The sequence below is a fragment of the Phaenicophaeus curvirostris genome, chromosome 1, assembly GCF_032191515.1.
Source record: "Phaenicophaeus curvirostris isolate KB17595 chromosome 1, BPBGC_Pcur_1.0, whole genome shotgun sequence".
Classification (NCBI taxonomy): domain Eukaryota; kingdom Metazoa; phylum Chordata; class Aves; order Cuculiformes; family Cuculidae; genus Phaenicophaeus; species Phaenicophaeus curvirostris.
The window spans coordinates 186,655,406-186,679,616 of record NC_091392.1 but is presented as its reverse complement, the minus strand read 5'-3'; the positions used below and the strand labels follow the sequence as shown (position 1 = coordinate 186,679,616).

Genomic DNA, 24,211 nt, shown 5'->3' with positions numbered 1-24,211 from the left:
ATCTCCTCATAGACCTAGTGAGAGCAATAACTAGAGTTATCCACTGGCCTTGCTACCACCTCATTATGTGGGAAAACAAAATACTAGTTTGTGTGGAGGAAATAACCTTTCTGTGTCACCTGACTTACCATTTAAAAAACTTAAAAAAAATCTAAACATGAAGTAAATTTGATCTTGAAATAGTATTTGAACTGTAAAATGAATGTTTGATGTAGAAAATTCTGAACCTAGATGTGGCAAAAGTTTCAAATCCGTTCTGTTCATAACTATTTTGGTAAAATTAATTTGATAAATCAGCATGAATTCATTAATAATTTGGATGAACTAAAACCTGTTTTATTGGTGAATAAAAAATAAAACTGAGAACTTTGCTTTTTCATGTAAACCCTCTCATTCCTTATCATTAGCTATTCTATATCCAGTTTTAATATCTTTATTTAAATAGATATAGATATGAAATAGATAATCATGTAAATAATGAAAATATTTAAATTTATTGACTGCAAAAGCATTAAAACCACTGAAACAATGAAACCCTGTGAGTGCTATAGGTTCGCATTCTACAAAGGCTTCTAGTATCTTCAGATCTTTTCAGTTTTAAAGGTGAATCAGAACTGTCTTCCTATCATTTTCCAGGGTGTAAAAATTTAACATTTGCCCTGCCATTTCCCTTCTTTGCCTATGACTTAATTGCTCATCAGGCATAAAGTTGTCCATCTGAAGTAGTCCTTTTCATGATATAAAGCAACATTTCCATAGGATCTGCCAATGATGAGATTATACTGTAATTTCCCCAAACAGTTGGGATTGCTTCATTATGAATAGAAGCCATCAGGGAGTGTATCCAAATCTTGGTTTGCAGCCTTCCAAATCACATTAAAAAAAGAGTGCTTTTCCACCACTTTTAATTAATTCAGATTGTATGATACCCACTCCAAGAGGTTTACTAGCTTTTTTAAAAAATGTCCTAGTATCAGTTTTCAACATCCCTCACCATTGGAAGAAGTTGTTTGTAATGATTTGGGCTTCTCAAGAAGATATTCTCACTTTGTTCCCTTCCAGCACTGTTTCATCCATGATGCTCAGTTCTTGGCAATGTGCATTCCTGGCATTAGCTGAAGTGGTATCTCTTCTCCCAGAGAACTCCTCAGCCAGGCTGTAGTTGGTTTGCCAGTCCTCCCCAGTGGCATTTCTTGGGACAGCTGTGCATATCTGGAGGCTGCCGTTCATGCCAGTTTTCTGTAGTAACTGTAAACACTGCATCCGTTTTCTACTTTATTCAAATATATTCCTCATGTACTCGTCTGTTGCTCTTCATTGCTGCATTGGTCAGACAATAGAAGCATCTTTCCTGTGGGCTGAGATTTCTTTCTTGAAGTCTCTTTATGCAGAAGTTTATCTGTGAGTACTGTAATGCAAAGACAGCAGATCCTTTCTGCTTATGTGGAGGGCAGCAGAGCTGGAGCTTTTACTCAGCCCTTATCCCGGATGCTACAGGGGTTTGTGAACTTGTGGCTTAAGACCAGAATGACTATTGAGGTTAACGGCTGGAGGCATCTCACTATGTGCTTTCAAACGAGTTGTGATCAGGCAGTCGTGGATGCCTTCTGGGAGGATAAACACCCCATCACACCTCTTGGCTTTCTCTCCGAGTCCCTACAAAATGGGCTGGCATGCAGGTCCCCACGTGTAGCCAAAAGCATGACCCTCACCCCTTTGCAGTGAAATCCCACCAGGTCAAGAGCATTTACCTTGCAGGAGAGGGCAGGCAATGTCTGGCTTATAGTTCACCATTTGCAGGCTACTAGCTCTGCCCCTTCCATTTACAAACCCATTGCTTTCTCATTTTGGTTTTTTCCTTTTTTTTTTTTTTATGCTAGTAGCAAGAGGTATAGGTTCAATGGCAGATGGTTAATAAGGTATTTTGGTGCTTCTGATACACTTTGTACTGAAAAAGCAGTCAACCTAAGCTGTGCAAAGCGTAAGCAGTGCAACCAGATGGTTTTACTGTATCCTGCTGTACATATTCTGGTTTTAGACTTACAGTACCCGGATGGGTAAGCAGCTGTGACAGCATTAGGAAATATTTATACAGGACACAAAATTCTCAATACATTTCAGATTTTATTTTTTGTGTCTATTTCTTTCCTAGATGACCGTGCGCTCACATTTAGAATACAGGCTCATAAAAGATAGGCTTCTCAGAAGGAAACTGATACTGCTGAAGTTAAACAGAATTATTTAATTGTGTTTCTGGCTCCTCAAACTTTCCTCCTCCCTATGAGATCCATAGCTAGCCATAGTCTGATGGGTATCATTTTATTCTACTGTCTAGAATGTTCACTTCATTTTGTAAAGTTTTTTTCACAAATACAATTACTGCATCCTGCCAAGGTGCTGTGATAGGAGAGCTATAATTTTGTTTTCCTCTCCACAGTTCAGAGGGGACATTTTACACTATACAGTATCCAGAAATCTTTACCCATATCCACATTCACATATACCAAGTATTTTAAGACTTGCAATCATGTTTCTTATCCGGAGTCCCCAGTGAGATTTTTCTAAAAGTGATGAGATTGTGTCATTACTGGGATCAAGTTTCCTCTTGCTTTCTGTTTCTGTGCTAAAGAGGGCATCTGGAGAGTCAGGAGGTTCACATCTCTGTCCCCTCAGAGCCTCTGCACAGCAGGGAGTGACTTTAGGTGTGCATGTTTCAGCCAACATCGGTCTACAAAGGTGAGCAGTAAAAAACAGAGGAAGAGCAAGCAGAACTCCAGCACAGCTGAATCTTTTCATCTCACTGACTCCAAAGAGCATAGTGAAGTTAAGGCTAGACAGTGCCACATAAACTATCTTGCAGAAAATCCAAGCCAAAGCTTCTTGGACAGAACCTATCTATAGGAGAACAAATCTTCTAAATGTAACAAAACCATGCATCTTACTCTCAGATACACCTACCACAGTATAAAAGACTTTATTACATTGATTGAACCAAAACCTTGTATTCTTTAACAAGAAAAAATGGATTAATAAGGTGCTAATTGACATAGAAGCATGATTATATTTTATATTAATTTAGCAGGAGTTCTGGGCTGTCGGTATGTTTTATAGCGTAATGCCATATTCTATTCTGAAAGGAGGTTGTGGAGAGAAGGGTGCTGGCCTCTTCTTCCAAGTGACAGGGGACAGGACAAGAGGGAATGGCCTCAAGCTCCACCAGGGGAGGTTTAGGCTGGACATTAGGAAAAAATTTTTCACAGAAAGGGTCATAGGGCACTGGAACAGGCTGCCCAGGGAGGTGGTTGAGTCACCTTCCCTGGAGGTGTTTAAGGCACGAGTGGACGAGGTGCTAAGGGGCATGGTTTAGTGTTTGATAGAAATGGTTGGACTCGATGATCCGGTGGGTCTCTTCCAACCTGGTGATTCTATGATTCTATTATTTTCAAACACAGAAAAATTATTCTGTTTATTCATTGCAATGACAACTGTAAAAAAAAAATTACAAAGTTAAACAGGCAATATTTTCCATATTTTATATTTTCCAATATTCTTAGATAATTGTGTGGATGCTAATTGTGAGGATGTAATGTGTGCTCCAAGTCTGTGACATCTTGAATATGAGATTGGATGTCACCAGAAGAGATGAAGATGGAAGACTGGGTGTATAGGGTCCATCCTGGAAGATGTTAGCACAGGATGAACCACCTTTCCAAGGTACCCATCCCTCATTGACTCTGGAAGAAGCACAGGAGCAGTGCTAACAGTGCCTAAGACTAAACTCTGCCTGGACGTTATTTTATTGTGCCTTATTTTTAAAACCGTGTAATTACACATACATTTCAAGTCCATGTCTCTGGCCGGCATTGGCTGCTTTAAGAGGTTCATCTCAACTGGCAGCTTACTGAGGTGGTACAGCACCCTGTATTTGAGAGGAGACAGAGCTTTTCTGAGCTTCATATTGGTCAGTTTGTACCAGGACTGCTAAACCAAATTATTTATTCTGCTCTCTGATGCATACCAACATGACCTGTCTCACACTGTGTGTGAAGATGCTTTGAATGAATACTGGTATTTCCACAAAGTTTTTTTTTTTTCAAAACTACCTTAATTTGCGGTGCCAGTAGTCATACTGGGGGCAGTGTAAATAAAAGGAACCAAGAGCCTCTTAGCATCATGCTCATTGTCTTAAATGCTTTAATTAACTTTGTTCTAAACCCACAGAAAAGATTTAGAGCAAAAATAAGTGGCAAATTGAAGTATTGCTCTATGTGCTCGTTTGTACTTTTGGTGTACTACAAGGTAGTACAAGGAAGATTGAAGATGAGTTCCCTCCATCTTTTCCTCAGCTCTCCAATCTTTCCTCACTACACTTTTATTAAATATACCTTTCTTCATTGGAGCCATGTTCCAGTCTCTGATCATTTCATAGCTCTCACAGTTCCCAGCTGAGGGGGATACATGAGCTGTCCAGACGCAGCTCCCACTGGAGTCCATCCTTGCTGATCAAACAGTTAACAACAAACATGCTTCACCTAGTGAAGAGCATTTAGAGTTCAGCTTTCAGGCTGAACGGGTAAATTATGTTGTTGACATTGTCTGTGTGGAAAAAAAAAAGAACAACAAGAAACAAAGAAAAAAACTCCATAGTGCATTTATTTAATTTAATAAGTATTCAGTTCTTTTTTTTTCTTGGAAAAGGGACAGAACACAGAACTAGCTTAAAAGTCTTGCTTTACAGTTCTTTGCAAATGAGGTCTATAATAACACGATTCAGCAGTGCTGAAGTGAAATCCTTAATACTGTGTTCTGTTACATGAATTAATTTAATTACTTATTGTTTGTTGAAGAGTTGGATCTATGCCAGGAGCCTGAATCCAGGCTCAGACAACATGTGTGTATGCTGCATAAAGCAACTGGATCTGAGATCAGACCCAGATGTGAGCAGAGCAGAACTGACTGTGAAGGCTGGGAGGACCTGCTGACAGCGAGCGTTAGAATCGCAAGCCTAGACTTGCACCCAGATGCTGCAGGCAGAGCAATGCTCTTTCTTAATCAGCGCTTCTAGTTAGTGACCCTCTGATCCCCTAATTAGAAACCCAGCACAGCTGGAAGCATTGCAAGCGCTTTGAATTCTACCTGCTGCTAAATGTGGAGCATGTCCCAGTTTCTGATGTCAATATTTCTTTATTATGAAGGGCATGAATATAACAGGGTACGAATATAACAGGGTACAAACATAACAGTACAAAAAATATCTGAGAGAGTGAGTGTAGGCATGACACAGACAGAAATTTCCCCTTTATCTTGTTGGATGTGACAGAGGAAAAAATCTGGGCTGCCAGAGCCACAGGTGGGAGGGAGCCAAAAGAAGCTGCCCTGTATTGGAACTGGTGTATAATCCTCTGTATTTGAATATACACATGTGCTGTTGTCTCAGAAAAAGACATTTTTTCTTTGCAGGCCTCCAGCCATAGTTTTTGCTTTTTGGCATCTATAGATCTCTTTAAGATAATGTCAAAGGGCATGGAGTGTCAGCAGAAATACACCTGTATAAGGCAAGGTGAGAAAAACACAGATGTCCCCTGATGGACTTAGAATTTTATTTCTTACGGCTTGTCTATACAGTGGTGCTTTAAATGCATCAGTAGCACTCTTGGTGTAATAAAGACATTGTTATAGCAATATGAAAACACTTAGACCTTTGATGTAGGGTCCCATCCTCACATAGCTATTTATGCTTATTTCCAGTTGAAAATCTATGTGGCTTAAGAACAGTAGCAACCACTCTTCTAACCAGGAAAGTTTTAACTGTGCTACACTGGGAGTCTTTTCTAGGAGCAAAGTTGTCATTAAGACAGCATCTAAAATGTTTAAAAATGCTCTAACCTGAGGATGTACCTGGGATTCCCGCTGATTTTAAGTTTGGTTTAGTTAGCATGATTCCTGACATCAGTGTAATGTTGATTTCTTTTTTTCTGTTTTCTCATAGGTTGGCTGGATTAACTGGCTCTCATTTAGAGGGGACTTAACAGACCTATTTTGCTTTCTTTGAACTTCTCTGCTGCATGACATAAAGATTTCCTAGGTCCAGTGGCTGCGTGAAAGACAACTGAACAGCACAAAGATGTGACTCTGATAAGAGACTTAAAGCTTTCTGATGAGGAATTTTCTGCTGATTGGTTTATAATTTAAATGTATAATTGCAGCATGCATAATAGGTAACCTGACAGGGAAAAAGTAAGTCTTTCACATGAATTAGGGCTGCCAAAAACGCAGTCACCCGAAGCTTCAAAATGAGTGCTCCTTTAATCCCAAACAAGTCATGTTATGCTCAGCTTCAGGACAACCACAGTGAAATAAAAAATAATAATGAAACCATATTGAGTGTGGGAGATACCAATGCCAATCAAATTGTGACAAAAGTTAGAACCACTGAAGGGGATGTTAAGAAACGTGATTTGACAGATGAGAGCGGGAATATACACTCTGGACGATCAGAGAAAGTTAGTCATCTGAATACAGAGCAGAATAAACTTCTGACCTTCAGAGACTCTCGGACCTGCCACACCAGTGTACAGGAAAGCAAGCTGCCCTCCACCACAAGCAAGGAAATGGGGAAAGACTGTAGGACCAGTGAAGCTAAGGATATACCAAGGCATATCAGGATTAGCAGAGGACAAAGTTTGTCCAATTTAAAAAGCAGCACAAATGATGCCAACCTGGAGGTTATTTCCAAAGGTGATGTTGACATCACCCAGAACTTTTCTAAGGGTAAAATGCCCAGGACTGTGGAGGTGGAGAGAATAAAAAGGCTTTCTTTGGGAAGACCAAGTAAATTTTCTCCTCAATCTGAAACATGTGCAAAAGACTTCCTTGGCCGTGTGTCATGTAAACGTCTGCTTTCTGCATCACTAGACTCCATCGACAGGTCGCACCATTTGATAGGAAATGCAGAGAAATCACAAAAAACATCCACGGATCATTTTCTTGGGATGGTGTTTCATCCACTTGACAATACCTCAGAGGAAAATACTATGTTTTATTCCAAACCATCTACCTCAGGAAACAAGAAAATAAGTAAACCAGAAAATGTACCAAATTTTAATGTAGAAAGCACACTGCATACTTCTCATTCTCAACATCCAGCTATTAAGCCCAGTGAGATTGCTAGTAAATCAGAAGCACAATTAGGTCAGGGTGATAAAAGTAAGAAACTGGAGCTTAAGACTGTATCATCTCTACAATCTAAAAATACATGTCAGCAAAAGATTGAGAGAATTATGTTGGTAGAGTTCCTGGGATGTCAAAAAGGTGAAAATACAGCAGCACAGAAACAGAAAGGCTCTGGGTGTGATGCATCAAAATTTCAAGCATCCCATTTTCAAGACATCTGTAATAAAGTAGAGGATCCATTGTCAAGCCAGGTGGTAACATGTCCTGATGACAAATTGCTGAGGGATGATGTCACCACCAGTGGGGGAGGAAGAAATGACGGTGACAATGGGGCAGCTAGCCAGGTTAGTGAGGAGTATTTTACTGGCAAAGAAGCGGAAACAATATTCCCACTCACCTGTGACAGTAAATCCAGTGGCAAAGTGACGCCTAGAAAAAATGAGAATTTACATGAAGCTGACACAGATTGTGCTGAAGCAGTTGGTGAACAGGTATCTTTTACACATAACATTAATCTACCTGACAGCAAACCCCTGAAAGTTAATGAGAATACACTGATGCTAGTCAAAGGAAGCACTGAGGATGCTGCTGTGCCTGCTTGTGATCTCTCAGATCAGCACGGAACACACAGTGCAGAGACAGTGTCAAATCAACAACCTGACAACCGTGACAGTGATGCAGAAACCTCGAGCTTTTCAGTTCCAAGTAAAAAGACATCTAATACACAGAAACATCCTCCAGATGAAGCATCAGAGAGCTATAAAGTTTCGGGAAAGGCTGATGCCGTTTTATGCGTCCCAACTCCTGTGTGCCCAGTAGCAGCGCTGGATGTTAATGGTCAGCCTACACTACCAAACAATAATTTGAAGGACCTTTATACACTTCATGTTGACAAGCTGTCACCCTCCTCAGTGCTACCTCCCATTGAGAGTACACAGTTGTTAAGCATATCCCCTAAAGTGCCTATCATCAAGACTGCTTGCAGCAGTGCCATCCCCAAGCCTATCCTGGTCCAGTCCAAGGGCTCCCCTGCAGATAAGGCAGATGTGGACAGTGACTGCAGTGAAAAGCTGGAAGAAAGCATTGAGGTGAAACCAGCCATACCCAGGCCCAAACCTGTGAGACCTAAAATCATCACATACATCAGAAGAAACCCTCGTTCAATAGAGCAGCTTGATCCTTCATTTGCACCAGCAGGGCTGCCCTTTGGGACCCCTGCATGTGGCATGCCCATCTCTACGGAGCAAAACGTGTCCAACGGAGGGGAGGCGAAGCCCACCAGCATCCTTTATGACAAATTTAAACCCGAGTTACAGAAGCCAAGACTCTTCAGTTCCGGACTGGTGGTGTCAGGAATTAGACCCCCAGGCCACCACTTCAGTCCAATAAGCGAGAAGTTTCTGCAGGAGGTAAGAAGGCGGTTTTGACACCCTCTTTTGTATGCCAAGTGGTGATAATTTCCTTACTTGTTGCTGCCAGAAGTTATTCTGAAACCTCAAATAAGAAATAAATCCTAAATTGAGGCAAAGTGTGATCATTAGAAGTAAACTTACTTAATCATTTCTGTCTCTGACTCTGATCTGTGACTGGAAGTTGTCAGTGTTCCTCCAGGTTTTCACAGCAAACCAGTCACCTGCTAGTAGTATAAATAGAGATGTTTATAAAGAAAAAGTCTCACTGTTTGAATTTATCCGTAAGTGGATTTTTACCCCTGAAGAATAGCTTTGGAAAATTAATGTAATTTGCCCACAGAGACTTTTCCTCCTTAATGGGAAAGTTGGCAGGTTTTTGCAGACAGACCATTAAAGGTTTAAACTAATTCCCTTCTGTTTAGCTGTACTGAAACCCGGGGGCTATCAGAGGTCTTGTTAGAACATATATATTGTGCAGGAAAAGGTTTACTTTTGACTCGTTTCAAAACCATGTGTTATATTGACCTACATCTTAAGTAAGAAATCTCCCTTAGCTGCAAAGCCTTCCTGAGCAGCCAAAAGGTGATGGAAGTCCTTCTGGCCAATTCTGGTTCTTGATATCTGATTTTGTTTCCACTTTATAAAGTTGGGTAGGAATCTTGGTTCCTTGCAGTCCCCTTCTGAGAGGTGAACACAGTGGAACAAGGTTGGCCTTACTTGGAATGTGGAGAAATGACAGGAAAGAGGAAGCTTCATTCAAGTCTATGACGTGCCCTTGTGTCCACTGCTTGGGACCTGTGGTAGCTCCACAACCAAGCTTTTTATATAAACACTGAAGATCACACAAGTGTATTTCATTTGAACCAGTCTTAAAAAAACCACTTTTTTTTTTTGCTATGTTTCTTATATTATTGAGGCTTTTTTAATGCCTGACTCAATCCATATATGGTATTTATTCAAGGAACAGCACTAAAATAACAGACTTGGTGACAGTGTTGACAATCAAAAGCTAGCAAATACCCAAATTAAGATATCATGTGTGAATGTAGGTTTGCCTTTACGGCATCTTAACAGGCAACCTACTGAAGTGGTCACAGATTATATGTTATATATTATATGCTCTGTAGATGGATCGCCATCTCATCCCAAATACAGAAAGGGTGCTACTATCTGCTCTTTCCCTTCTAACTTCTGTTTCCAGCTCTGTCTCTCATATTATGTGTCCAGAGGAGGAATTATTAAAGTTCTTGTCAGCTTCTCTGTGCCAGTCATTATTAAAATGTCTTTACAATTGCATTTTAAGGTGAGAGAAAATTATTAGGTTATTACTACTTAATGTATGGCTATGGAAATTAAAGCCAAAATAACCCAGACTGTACAGCTGCTTGGCTGTCTATAGGCTGACATGACTCTGAATGCCATAGATGTCTATGGTCCATACAGTTGGGATTCAGATAATTGGGTAGAATCAGCAGACACAGCCAGGAGCAAAGGCCTGATTTCTGTGCACCTTTGAGGACTGTTTTTAATATGAGAAAGATTCAGGTTGAAGTAAGTCAATGATTTGCTCCAGACTAGAGTTAGAAGTAGAACACATGGGCTGGAGAATATCCAAAACATCTTTCTCCACTCCTCCAAGCAACATGACTTAGGTGGGTATTTCAGCAAGGGAAGGTTTGAACTGGATTGCCTGGAACAGCGGATAAGAAAGTAAAATCAAATTTCAGTTTGTATTATGAGTTTGCATTGCCCTAGGAGATAGGAGCTGAGAGCAGGGGATGGTATTTACTCTCTTGGGCTGCCACTCTAAAAGCAAATACCTTAGTCCACTTCTAGTCAGATGAATGCAAATGGGACTGATTTAGCTCCAATATGAATCAAGAGAAAGGAAAATGCTTGATCAATGGAAGTGGACAAATGTTTAGAAGAGCGTCTGTGCACAGTAAGAGATCATAGTAGCTGACTAATGTATAATCTGAAAGAAAGCAATTAGGATGAATTGAGATAGATCAAAATAACCCTGGTGAGGGGGACAGTGTGGAAGGGACAGATTTTGGAAACAAGGAGATGCTGGGGTGGGAATGGTACTCTGCATTACATTTGTGAGGGAAAAAATCCCAGTCTGCACTATTTCACATATCTAATTTGGGCTTTGATTAGCATTTTATAGCTCTTTACATAGTTATGATAGGGAGTGTTAATAGCTGCTATCAATCATACCTGTAATCTCTAAGCACTCTTCAGCTAGATAAGTGGTAGGAACAATTAAATAATCTGGGTGCCATGAGGTGACAAAAATTCAAAGATGCTGTCTAGGACAGGAGACTCCAAGGCAAGTCCTGGTAAGCTGTCTGAGGAAGACTCGAGGGCTACCTCAGTGAAAACCCAGGTAGAGCAGCTTGGACAAAAATCACAGCTCAGTTCTGAAAATAGTCCAGCTGATCTTAGAGACTGTATCTATAATGTAATTGAGCTAAGGTTAAACGGGCAGCCTTACCTGTAACATTAGCATGTCCGCTAGTGCTTTTCTTTGGATCTTTTGCATGGCGTGGAGGCACTGTCTTTCTTGAGAAAGGAAAACAAAAACGTAGAAACCCCTCAAAGTGAAATGCTTGATAAATCCCCAGCCATTGTCTCCATGCTTCATTGCATTGTGGCCTCCCCATCTCAGTATGGACCTCTGCCTACTCTAGTCAGTGCCAGCAGAAAATTGTGACTACTTTGTATTCCCAGTTCCCTCCATGGGAAGTAGCAGGTGAAACCATGGGAACCAAAGGCTGTAGCCATGCTAGTGAACTGAACAGTAGGAAGGCACAGCCTCCAGAGGTCATGAAATGTTGCCCATACTGCTGGACTGGGAACACCATCCCCAGCTCAGTGTCCACCTCTAGCAGTGTGTGCTCACCCAGAGGCTGTTCCCAGGGGCCGACATGGATGAAACCAGCCTGGTCTGCAAGGTGAGAGTTTATCCATACAAATATGAACCATAGAATCATAGAATCACCAGATTGGAAAAGACCCATTGGATCATCGAGTCCAACCATTCCTATCAAACACCAAACCATGCCCCTCAGCACCTCGTCCACCCGTCCCTGGGCAGCCTGTTCCAGTGCCCAATGACCCTTTCCATGCAAAATATTTTCATAATGTCCTGCTTGCCTCCTCAAGGCTTTGCCTGCCCAGTTCAACCACCTCCATGGGTCCGTTCCCCAGCACAGGCTTCTTTTTTCTCCGGATAGCATGGACTACAGCTTGTTGAAATGATGAAACTAAAGGTCTGTAGGGGAAAAGGGATAGGAGGAGTTGTTTTATACATAGTCAAACTAGCAATGTTTTCCTGCTGATCTCATTATCTGAACTGCCTGAACCGATGTTGCCAGCTCTTTTCCCAAACAGTTGCTTGAAGCAGGCACTTGACAAGAAAACTCTTGCTTGGGGCATAAATGTTTGATGATGTTGCAAACAAAGTATTATGAAAGGGAGTGTTGGGCATCCTTACCTGCTGGCTGTGCTGCCAGTTCTGCTCAACGTTACCCAGCCACTGGAAATTCTCTGCACTCCAAGTATTTGCTGCAGACTTTCCATGTCTTTCGAACAAGTTCATTAAATGGAGTGAGTGGGGAAGGAGCAGACAGTCAGTCAGAATAAAATGGTGAGCTGGGCTTCTTTTTAGTTCACGGACTGCAACAGATCTTTGCTTTAGAAGGCCCTCATAAAAAAAATCTAGTACAAGATGCTAACAGCCCTAATGTTAATCAATATTGTTCCAAAGATCTTTAAAATGGCCTTATAATCAATAATTGCATACAACTGTGTTGAAATGAGTTAAATGATACACTTCATGAATTCACTGTTAAATAGAAAAGAAAAAGGACTGTGTCTTCACAGCAAGTTTATGTCCCCCAAAACGGAGCTCCTCAAAAATAGTTGGGTAAATCTCAATTCTCTCAGCTGGAGAAGGTGTTTTATGCTTGTGATTGTTTGTTTTTGTGTGCATGTTTTTTGCTCTGCTATGTTATTCATAGCAAGAAAAAAATGAGGCGACGGAAAGTTTGGCTAAGCTGACCCAGTTTGATAAAAATGTGTGGTTTCTATATTTAAAGATTTTCTCTATTCCTTATGCTGAAGTACTTGGCGTTGATATGTTCTCTGCCAGTTAAATATGAAGTGATAGGAAGTGCATAGTGAAATCTGATTGAAACCAATTCATCAGGGAGAGAAAATATAACTAAATCTTATCCTGGAAAACATTCTCGTATCCAGAAACTGAAAATAAGAAGCTAAACATCTCCTGCAGTCGAAGTCTAGAGAATCGTCTGTACAATAAAAATCTGCATCCTAACTTGTAGAAATAGGTCATAGGAGTATAATAAAAAGGAAATGGGAATATCTAATGACAGGAAATAGGACTTCAAACAAAGGATAAAAATTAGAGCAAAAATATAATGTGCAGTGTTTGTTACATATACCCTCCTAGTTCCTGTGCAAAGGCCTCGAGTATTTGGTATCTCATGGTTTAAGGCCAATCTTGTCTCTTGTAGTCTATTAAATATTTCCTAAAATAGGATTAAAGCTCTTGAAGTAGCTAGGTTCAAAGCTTTTATAGCCAATGTTGAAGTGTGTATTCTAAATGCTTATAATTGCTAAACAGAAATTGATTTGGCATATTATGTGCATGATAACTTACAGCAGAGTTAATTAATTGGCAGTTGCATTTCTTCCTAGGTAGCCTATGGCACTTTTTTGATTAATTTTTAAACAAATTTAGTTCAGATTTCCTGTTTCCTAAGGCCTCATTTTCCCTCTGGTCTAAATGGTACGCACCAAAAAATATTCATAGGTCCTTTTTAGATTGTGATGATTTTACATTTTATAAGAAAATGGTAAAAAAGCTGGACTCTACCTCAAACAGTAAATGACAGAGAAGAAAGTACTGACATTGCTCACTCTGCACCCTTGTCCTGAGTCACAAAGCAGCACAGTGAGGTGGGAGTCGGAGCCCAGCTTGAAGGCAGAAAAATGCAAGGGCTGAACTGGGGAACTGGGTCATTCCCTGACTGCAAGTTCTCTGGTTACAGCCAGTTTGCTGGAAATATTTCCAGCTTGGGACTAAATACCCTGGTTATAAAGTATCCACTCATTACATTACTGAGAGGTTTGTCACTCATTTTGGTAAAGCATGGTTTATTTTATGGTAAACAATAAATGTTTTACGTCTACATGTTTACTTTTTTTCCCTAATTCAAATGGGTAGCTGAGTTTTACGACTCTGATTTGGAATATTTAACAGCCCTCTGAAAATGTAACATACAGAAATGTGCCCTCCTTCACAATCAGGTGTCGATTCAGGAATTTCAGGGGCATAGATTACAATGAACATTTTGCAATAAGAACACACAGAGGTTTTATTCCTCACAGAAGTGCCTTGACAATACCATTTATCTGGCAAAAAGAACTTAAAATGTCCTCAGTTTTATTTTTAGCTAATGAAGTTAAAACTGACTTCCCCCAAAATTCTATCTCATTAAGAATATTTTAAATGACTTTTAATAAGAATACTTAAACACTAGCCTGGTGTATTTATCTCTATAAATAATATCAACTTTCAGGACTTCATTTTCACTAATTGAAGAAATTCTCTTTGTCAATTTTCTTTTTAGGAAGAGATCAATACTTTATTTGGATGTGGTTGGGTTTTGAGACTGTAATGTGTGTATTTGGGGAGAGTGATTTGTGTGGTAAGACCATCCCTTTTTGAAAAAAGGATTATCAGTCTGGGCAGCTCTTATCCCCAGATTCACAAGAAGGGAAAATTAGCCATTATAAGAAATTCAGAGCTCCATATTTTATGGATTTATTGATTTGTTGCCTAATATCTGTGTTAACAATTTTTCTGTAGGTTGGGGAAAGGCCTGCGAAAGATGAATTTTGCCCTCCACCATACACTCACTACGAGGTCCCACCAAATTTTTATCGATCTGCCATGATACTCAAGCCACAGTTAGGACTGGGTGCAGTGTCCAGGTTACCGTCTGCAAAGAGCAGGATTCTCATTGCAAGTCAAAGATCCTCAGGTAGCTGTCTCCATCAGCAAGGAGAAATAGCAAGTGCTCCAGGCCTCTATCATCCTGATGCTTCAGGTAAAGTATCAACTTTCTTGCCTTTAACTGTAGTGACCAATAAGGTTTTTTTTTTCAGGCAGAAATATCACAAAATGAGCAACATCTTGACCTGATACTACAGAGTTCCAAAGCTCTCAAAGTGCTCTTTGAGGTCTGTCTTTTTATCCTGAGGCAAGGCTGACTGGGGAGTCTGGGACTTGCACAAAGGTTGTTGAACAGGTCGTTGCCAAAGAAGGAAAATCAATTTCAGCAATAATTCTTGTTCTATTTTATCTTCCACCTCCTTGTCAATGCCTGAAAAATCTTTGCTTTTGTCCTGTGAAAGATAATAGGACATTGTTTTCCATCGTGAAGGCCACGTTTCTCACTCTGAATGTGACATTTCCCACCATGTTGTGTTCTGAAAGCCTGGGCAGTGTTCACACGTGCCAGCAGAGATCTCGATTCTCTGAAGCTCTGGTATATAACTCTTAGGAGACAATATTTCTAATGACTTTTCTTTACAGCTACTACTCAGCTCAGGATGACCCTCGGCAGCACTGCAAGGGAGGGAAAAGCAAGAAAAGAGTTGGAAGTGGTGTACAACACCACAGGACAGAAATAATTACTTATACAGGACCCTCCTTTGTAGCCTGGAAAAGCTTGGGGTGGCAAGTTCAGGATAGGAGCAGGGTAAGCCATGGTATAAGAGGAGCCACTCTGGGAGACAGATATGAGAAGAATAGGACCTAATAGAAAATTCACTGTCATTTCTCATCCTTGAAAATGAATGTTGTCTTGATTTTTATTCATCCATCATCCATTCACCATCCATATTATGCTGATGATTGCAGACATGACTTTTCCTTAGCCATTTTGAATCTATATAGGAACTTGTCGTGAATATATTAATTTAATGTCTTCCTACACTATATGACATTCTAAAATCTAAATATTATCAGCCTATCAATCCTTTTTAGTGTCTGTAACACTGCCTTTAAAAATGCCAGTGCATGAGAAATATAAATGAGGAAATTGCACTAGCTTTTAGTGTGATCCTCTTCCACTAAATTTATATTTCCTAAAATATTTTTATTTGTCAAAAGTTGGGGGGTTTTGATCTTGTTATTGATTATTTGTTGGACCTTGTCTGCTTTGGAGGTCAAATTTAATTCATAGCTCTCCATAATTTCCTTCCTACAACTGTTATTTTGTTTGTTTCGCCCTAGTCTGCTGGTGCCTCGCTGTTTCAAATATGCTATTAAAGATAACCCATGGTAGTCCAATAATCTGGTTGCCGTCTATTCTGGGATCCTGAAGTTTGTCTCATTTTGTCTTTGGTCTCTGACTGTTTTTATTGATTTTAAATTACCCAAGACTTGTTCTGGAGAGGTTGCTGATGTCTTTAGTTTTTCACTGTCCACCTCAGGCCATGTTGTTTTAACTTCTGTCATCCAACTTCCAATACTCCTTGTGAGATGAAGAACATGTTTCATTTTTCTGCAACATCTTATTCTGTTACAAAGTACTTCCCATTGCTCTCTGTTTATTCAATAGGTCCCTTTATTTTCTTTCCTCTGTTTCTGATACATTATTGTAGTTATTTTACATTCTTTTAATTTTCGCATTTTATTTCCCAATTAGCCATTCAAGATTGGCTTTTAATCACCTTTTCCTTGTACAAAGCCTTTTTCTTTATATACCCCAAATAAGTTAACCTTTCTCTCAACAACATATAACTTCATAGGTCATCATGCCAGTCTTTTCATATTTAACAATTCCTCTTAAGAGTAATGAATGGCTCATGAAAGAGGCTGAAGTGACAGCAGACAGGATAAGACAGGTGTAGGAGAGAAAGGGCAGCAGAGAACTGATTTCTGTAGCTCTGTCAAGGCCAGTGCACAAATGCAGACCAGAGGCAGGTACCTTGTAGCCACTGACGGGACAGCAACCCCCAGCGTCCCACAGCTGATGTGAGGCTGACTGGAGGGTCTCAGAGTGGCACTTTCCAGCCTGTTATATTAAGGTACTCAACACCATTTTCAGCCACTTTCTTTTAATTGGTAGTTAGTTGTGGTATTAAACTTTAATCTCCATTATTGGGTTTGATCCAATATTTAAAAAACAGGATTATGCACAGCTTTGATAGAGTCATATTTACAAATATAAGCAAATTAAATGCATGAGCATATGGTCAGTATACAGGAAGCGGTGCTGGTAAGCCCCTTGCTCATGCATATTCTGGGGTGTGAGGGGTTGGCTGACTGCACCAAAAGAAGCAGGGGGCCTAGGAGATATTTTTCTCTCAAGGATACCAGTCATGCCTTCAGGAGTGCTAATCACCATCTCCTGCAGCTCAGTCTTGAGCTTTTAATCCAGTTTTTAATCCTAGTGATTTCAGTCCTGCCCTGGGGTAACGGAAGAAGAAGGATCTACTGAGTTGCCATCCCATAACAAAGTGTGAGGTACCGTTGAGGCTTTTTAACTGATATCACCATGGCACAGTATCGAGAACAGCAGCAGTGCCTCATAATGAGGATTTTATTCCCCTTTGCCATACCATTCATAATGTAGCTGCTTAAGCAGCACTGGTAAGCTGAGTGGTTTGGCCCGTATGTAATACTAATGCTTATAAAACTGATTCTGAAGTAATTGATAATTAAATCCCTGAGCTGCTGTGATTTACTGCAAGTATTACAAGTACATTAAGGGGTTTGTTAGTTTTAAGACACAGTAAATAGAAAGTAAAATAATCATGTATGATCACTCAACTGTCTGATCTCCAAGTGTGATTCCTAAACTGTGACTGGAGCAATGATCTTTCTTCGTCTGTACGACACGGTACACACGCTGGCACCGGCTGTGAGTTCCTTATCGAGCAGCAAGCTCCTTAGGTGATGCTTTACATCTGGTGGGTCAGGCAAGCAGTCTGACTGTAAGGAAAAGCTTCTGCACTGTAAGTAAGAAAGGAAGTCATTAAATTGTGATGAATTTAATGTTTTAATAGTGTCTCTGAAAGATTAACTTGTTTATTTTAAGTAAATTGACTAATTTTTCTATGGGAAACTTGTGATTCAAAACAACATTGAAGTTTACTGTGTCTATAACATAAATTATTAATATGTTTTCCTTTGTTATAAAGACTTCTTTGAGCAAGTATGTTAGGATTTGCATTAATTAGCTGATTATTTTGATGTGATTAATGTCTGATTTTGAAAAGTATAACAGATCTCATCATTAAAATGTCACTTAATTTTATTCATTAACTTCTCTTAATTCTACATTTTTCAGTAGTATTTATGGTATTATTTTCTCAAACAGTGAGTTAATGAAATGTTGTTTCCTTATACCTCCCTGTGTATTAAATTGGCCAGTCCTGAGGGTCTAGCAGTTCCTCTCATGTTTAAGCAAGACAACCTCTGTTAAAGATACAATTTTTATGTAAACCAAGACAGCAATATTTCTGATTTACTCAGACACACACAAATATATGCATTTATTTGTGTATTTGCTTGTGTGTTTATATATTTATAGTGTATTTCATACTGAATGCTACAATATGTCTACACCTTTCTCCTTGTAGGAAAGCTTTGCTTTGCTTTCACTTTTATTCTCAGGATTATCTAATACTTGAAGAAGTAAATTAAATTTGATGATAGAAAAAATATTTTGATGTTTCCTCCTGAAATGTTGCAGTACTGCTATTCCAACTGCATGTTCATTTCGGCAGTTTGCAATCTGGGGTACTTGGATTTGAGCTAGCAAACTTCTTAATTGTTTAAGGAAAGAGGTGAGAAGAGGACAATTCAGAGGAACATATTCTCCGCTGACCTGCTGTGCTTTCAGTTGGCACTCTGCTTTCTTTGGGAGAGCAATCTGACTGTATTTCACAAAGAAAAATTAAGTGCTTCCAAGGGAGACACCCTTCTTCATCCTTAGAGTTTTGCTAAGGATGCTGTCACCAAACTTGAGAATTAGTCATATAGCACCTCTCTGCTCCCAGCAATTATTGCGTCTTCAAAGAATCAAAATGTATCATATGAGAAGGGTTGTCTATATGACTGTAGTACCAAATTATCATTTGTAAGAACAGTATCAGTAACAATCTCAGTGCAGCAATAGGCAAATGCTTCATACTCTACCTCTTCCCTGGCAAAAACCAAGCATCATCTCTGGCTGGGCACCTGCAAGCACTTCTGTGCGGCTGATAAGTAACACCTGGGTAGGTGAGATGTGGCTCCCATGTGCAGAGGAGCGTTCTTGCTCCTCTGGGCTTTCAGTGGAAATTGTGTGGGGCTTAGGTACTGACAATTCCTGCATGTTTTTCATACAAACACATCTGTGTAACTCATTTCATAGAATCATAGAGCAGAATACCAGGTTGGAAGGGACCTCAAGGATCATCTGCTTCACCCTTTCCTGGCAAAAGCACAATCTAGACAAGATGTCCCAGCACCCCGTCTCCTTGCTAGCTCCTTCATCCTCCATGGAGGCTTCCCACTGAGTCCCTTCCAAGTGAGCTCTGAGTGAGCAGAACATCCCAGATTCCATAATATTGTGAAGACTGCAGCCAAGGCTGTCAATGATACTACAAAGCAAGTTTTCTTGGATTGTGGGGAGCAAGTCCAGCAGTGCCTCATTCTTACGTGGCACATTTAACATTTCCATGAGGAAGCAATCCTTTATGCATTCCAGGAACTTGATGGATGACATGGAAGCTCTGTGTCGTTCTGCTTGCAAATGTCTGGGTAGTTCAAGTCACCCATAAGAAACAGGTTCTGTTGACCTGAAACTCGCTTAAGTGACCCAAATACTGCTTCACTGGTGTTATTGTCTTGGTTTGGAGGCTGGTAGCAGATACCTACTCTAAGATCACCCTTGGAGATGGTCCTTCTGATCTTGATCCAGCAGCATTTTACAGGGCTCCATAATTGCTATAGCTGACCTTGATACATTCAAAACTCTCTTTAAGATAGAGCACAACATCTCCTCCTTTTCTTCCCTGCCTCTCTTTATGAAACAGCTATCCAGTCGTGTGAGTAGACCCAGCATGTGTCCCTTATTCCTATCATGTCATCACTTTCTTACTGGGCACAAAGATCCAGTTCCTTCTGTTTGTTCCCTAGGCTGCTTGCATCTGTATACATCCACTTGAGGTGGTTGGTTCTTACCTTGGGAGGCAGCTAAGGAATATTTGTTGCTGCTCTGGTTGGCTTTGCTTCTTCCCAAGTTTGATGCAAACGCATGAGTGTTGCCACTTTGGACCCTGTCCCTGAAGTCCTTCAGTCTTCTGTAACTTTGTTTGTTTGGTTACAAAATGTTCCAGATTTTACAGACAAGTCACATGAAAGTTGCTCTGTAGTGCATGTGCATGGAGACGTGATTCCTGTGCATAAAAGAAGTCTAGCTCAGACTTTTCTAAAGGCTTCTCAGGTGCTTTGGGTTTGTGTCCATCAGTTGCTACCTCAAGATGCTGTCATGTTTCTAGATGGGAATGGCTTGAATTGTCATAGAAAATCACTTACGTGCTGTAAGGACAACAATATTTATTTCTATAATTATCCTCAGGAAGCGAGACAGCTGGAAAGATTTTTTGCCAGTTTCTAAGCTTATTTTGGCAGATTTTTATTTAAATTAAAGCTGCTCATTAAAATAACTTTTATTTTGAACTCCCAGACCTTGTTTACAGGAGGGCTTCTATACTTCTAAGAAACAGAAGTAAAGAAAAAACATGCATCATAAAACTTCATGATTATATAGAACAGAAAATAGGTACAATAATCTGATGTCTCATGTATTTTAATGAGAAGGAAAACACAGAATTACTTAGCTGTAGGGATTTGATTGCACCCCTAATGTAGATAATATCCTGCCCCCAGGCCCTCGTGGTATAGAAGAACTGGATTACAAAGAAGAGAAGTGAAAAACAATTTAAGGATGCTGATGAGTTTAAGATACAAAATATAGTTAGTTCAGGGGAAATTTAAATTAAAGTCTCAAGCTGAAAAACCCAGAAGTGTGAAGAAATCCACAGAATCCTCTGCCTGGTTTTGGAGAATGATTTTGAAGAAAAGGTAGAGGTGGCTGAGCAGTTTGTCACCAGAACCCTACTGGTTTTAAAGAAATGCTTCTTCTTCAGTGACACCTGTGGTGTTCAGTGCACCACAGGCTGATGATGGTGAAGAGATCAGACAGCCTGGAGACTCAGTGTGGGCATCCCTGTGGTTGAGCTGAAGACCAGGGAGTCCCAGGTGAACCTCATCATCCTATGGCAAGCACCTGCACTTCAAATGCTTGGTAAATAAAACCATTTCCAACCACTCTCTCCCTGCCCCTGTGGATTTCCCCCTATTCTGCTGCAGAAAATCTGTGGTATTAATAACTCTTAGCTTTAAAGTTTAAAGATTTCTCCCTCCACCGCGATTTTCAGAAGTTCTTATGAAAAAGAAATCTCAGCACTCAGCTTATGTAGTGCAGGCATGCTGGCGCATTTTTCAAAAAACTGTAAAACCCAGAAGAGGCAGTCCCATCCCTTCTCCCTGCTGTCACTGACCTGGTTGCTCTTGCAACAACTTGCAAAGGATACCTGCCTCTGCTTCAAATGTGGAGGCCGCCTGGGCTTGGCCCTGTCACCAATGTAACGCAGGGACTGTTTTGCACACTGCAGATGGATTGTGTTCTTTTATCACACACTGTTGTCCCTCAGTAATTAGTCCTTTAGGTAGCTGGTGAAGCTCACTTCTGGCCGTGCTCATGCACAAGCAAGTGTGTGAATGTGCAGCCAGCTGTGTAAGTGAGATGGTCTGGCCCATCCCAAATACTGCTAAAGTGTTTGTAGCAGCATCAGTGGGGTCATGATGAGTCTGATTGTGGAAGGGAGAGAGAACAGAATGATCCTTCCCTAGTGAAAATGCACTCTTACCCTGGCATAAGCCAATCTCAGTCCCACCTCGCAGCAGTTGGCAATGCATGAAGACAGTAGTCATCTGAAATAAAAGATTCTATCTGAAAGATGATTGGCATGTAATTTCTTGCATTTTGGACTCTTAGACACTTCTACGGGATATTTTTTCTCATTCCTGCATGAAAATCATTTAACATTATTCACACTAACTGCAAGCTGTGCTGGTGGCACTGGGGGAAACATTGAGATCAGGTTTTGTAGTGCCTTGCTGTGGAGCCATTTAGATGTGTCATGGATGTCCCAGCAGTGGGGAGGGAAGAAGTCTGGCTTGATGGTGATTTACAGATAACCATAAACCAGCTGTAACATACAACTGCACAAGCCTGACAATAAACGATGATTGTGAACATCATTGCTTAGCTCTTCTCTGTGTTAATCTTCCTGCACTGTGCTTCACCTGCACCTGGACTCCACAGCTGCCTCTGAGCCCATCTTCACATGGTTTGAATGAAGCCAGATTCAGGACAGAGTCCACAATTGCCCCATTTGGTGTAAAAAAAAAAAAAATTGAATGGGGATTTTAACAATATTTTATTACACACTGTACGTATTTGTTAGTTTCATTTGGGCTGCTCATCATTTGGGTCACACGTCCTCTTCCAGGCTGGTAAAGGTGCTGCAGTCAGGCATCCATCTCCTTTTATTATAAAATAAATTCTCAAACCATGGAAAGTGAGAAAAAAAATGCATTTTAAAGCATCTATAGTAAACAAATTATTTTGTTCCTTGAGCAAGGAGCATTTTTTGAAGTCTTTTGTAGGAATGTTTTCTATAGGATAACAAAACTATTTTTAGGTTGGTGTTACACATATTTGTGTTTTAAAAGTAAAGGTTAGTCTTTTTACACAAAACATAGTATTATTATTGTGATGAGTTACACAACTATCTTTTAAAATCCTCGTAATATTTTTCTGCTCAAAGCTGGTTTTGTTTTCTATAAAGTCTGCTCAAAGTGTAATGCTTTATTAAAATTAATAAGGCTGTGACCTACATAGTTTACAAAAGAATTAAGTACTGTAACAATAATATGAAGATCATATTCTTACTGTGCAGTTAATTTCTATTTTTCCTTTATGTTATGAATGTTCACTTTTTCCTTTGAAGTACAATTCAGGCTAATACTCAAATAGTGTTCACCAAACGAGAATGGAAAAAGGGTGACTTTGTGGTCTTTTCTGGCAGAATGTGTTGGTAGTTTTAATGCTGCTTTGTCTCCTAACCCACCGGTTCTAATAACTGGCTAAACACTATAGCATCAGCTTTTGGAGAAATATGATAATTTTTTAAAAATATATATTTTTGCTCCTCAGGATTCCATGAGAATCAGGAATCTGATATCAAAAGTACAAAGAAAAGCTCTGTCCAAATTTTATGTACAGTTGAGGTCCAGATCCAGATGATATTCAGACCTTCCAATCAAAAGAAAATTCTAATCTCTGGTCCATAAAGTCAGTCCTACCATGTACATGGACCTTTGGTCCATGAAGACAATTTGGGTCATTTATCAACCTGTGTTCTGGATTTGCCTAAAGAAGTTTGCCTAAGCAAGGCCAGCAGAATACAATTCAGGGGACATGCTAGGGACAAATAACCCGTTATTAGTTGCCACAGGCTGACTTGGTAGCTGAACTACTGTTGTTGCCTGCTGCTGGCAGTTGTCTGAGACTTGGTTGATTTCATTCATGTAGGGTGGTGATCTATAGAGAGAAGTCCATCAGTGGAAATAGCTGGGGATATGTTAAAAAAGTACAACTTTACAGGACATATCTTTGTTCCCAGTCTTGGTGCAAGAAAAGGGCATTTTCTTTTAGCAAGATATAAGAGAGAGACTTCAAAGTGGGTTCTTTGATGGAAAACAAAGTCCTATGTCCTTGAAGTGGATTGTTGGTGTTCTACAATAGTTTCCAAAATTGGAGGTTATGTATACTGTGTTTGTCTCTGTGCATGAATTTCTTTTAATTGGCACATAACAAATGTAAAATTAGAAAGTGATAAAGCACAAAAGAAGTTAACATCAAAAATAATCTTAGCAGACTTGAACTATGTTACTTTTCTGGAAGTTTTATGCCTCATGGGTCCTTGCTTCATTTCACATTTTAAAAATTATTGTGACCTGCGATTGTTCCACTGAAGTTCTTTTTAGTGGAGCAAAGAAAAAGACATCACTGCAGTTTAAGCAGCAGTTAAAACTTGTATTCAATCTTTATACTGACTTTATGTAGCTGAGTGGTACAGGTAATGGTCAGTATATCCCAGTTTAATTTATTTAGTAAAAAATTCTTTCTTTTTTCTTCTTTCAGTTGATCTTAAGAAAGGCTCATGTCCAAGCACTGCAAAGTCAAATCTCCCCAAGCCCTGCCCGTCTGGACTTCGTCCTCCAGGTTATTCACGGTTGCCAGCAGCTAAACTGGCTGCATTTGGTTTTGTCAGGAGCTCAAGCGTGTCCTCTGTCTCCAGCAACCAGTCAAACGACAGTGCTCAGAGTGATCAAAGCAGGACGACCAACCGTAAGTCCAAAACATGTCCTTCTTTCTGGAGGGATGTTAAATAGAGGTATTCCT

The 24,211-nt window shown here is 40.0% G+C and overlaps 1 protein-coding gene across 3 annotated transcripts in view; it reads left to right on the top strand.

Annotated features, from left to right (window-relative positions):
• The window catches only part of MTUS2 (microtubule associated scaffold protein 2), a 738,607-nt gene that overhangs the window by 116,028 nt on the left and 598,368 nt on the right, over positions 1 to 24,211 (top strand). For all 3 annotated transcript variants that reach the window (XR_011339664.1, XM_069882854.1, XM_069882861.1), the window contains 3 exons: positions 5,990 to 8,582; positions 14,485 to 14,725; positions 23,951 to 24,157. Coding sequence is in view for 2 of the 3 variants with exons in the window: in XM_069882854.1 (XP_069738955.1) it covers positions 6,294 to 8,582; positions 14,485 to 14,725; positions 23,951 to 24,157 (2,737 nt within the window). In the remaining variant the exon portion in view is untranslated. The remainder of the gene's footprint in view (positions 1 to 5,989; positions 8,583 to 14,484; positions 14,726 to 23,950; positions 24,158 to 24,211) is intronic.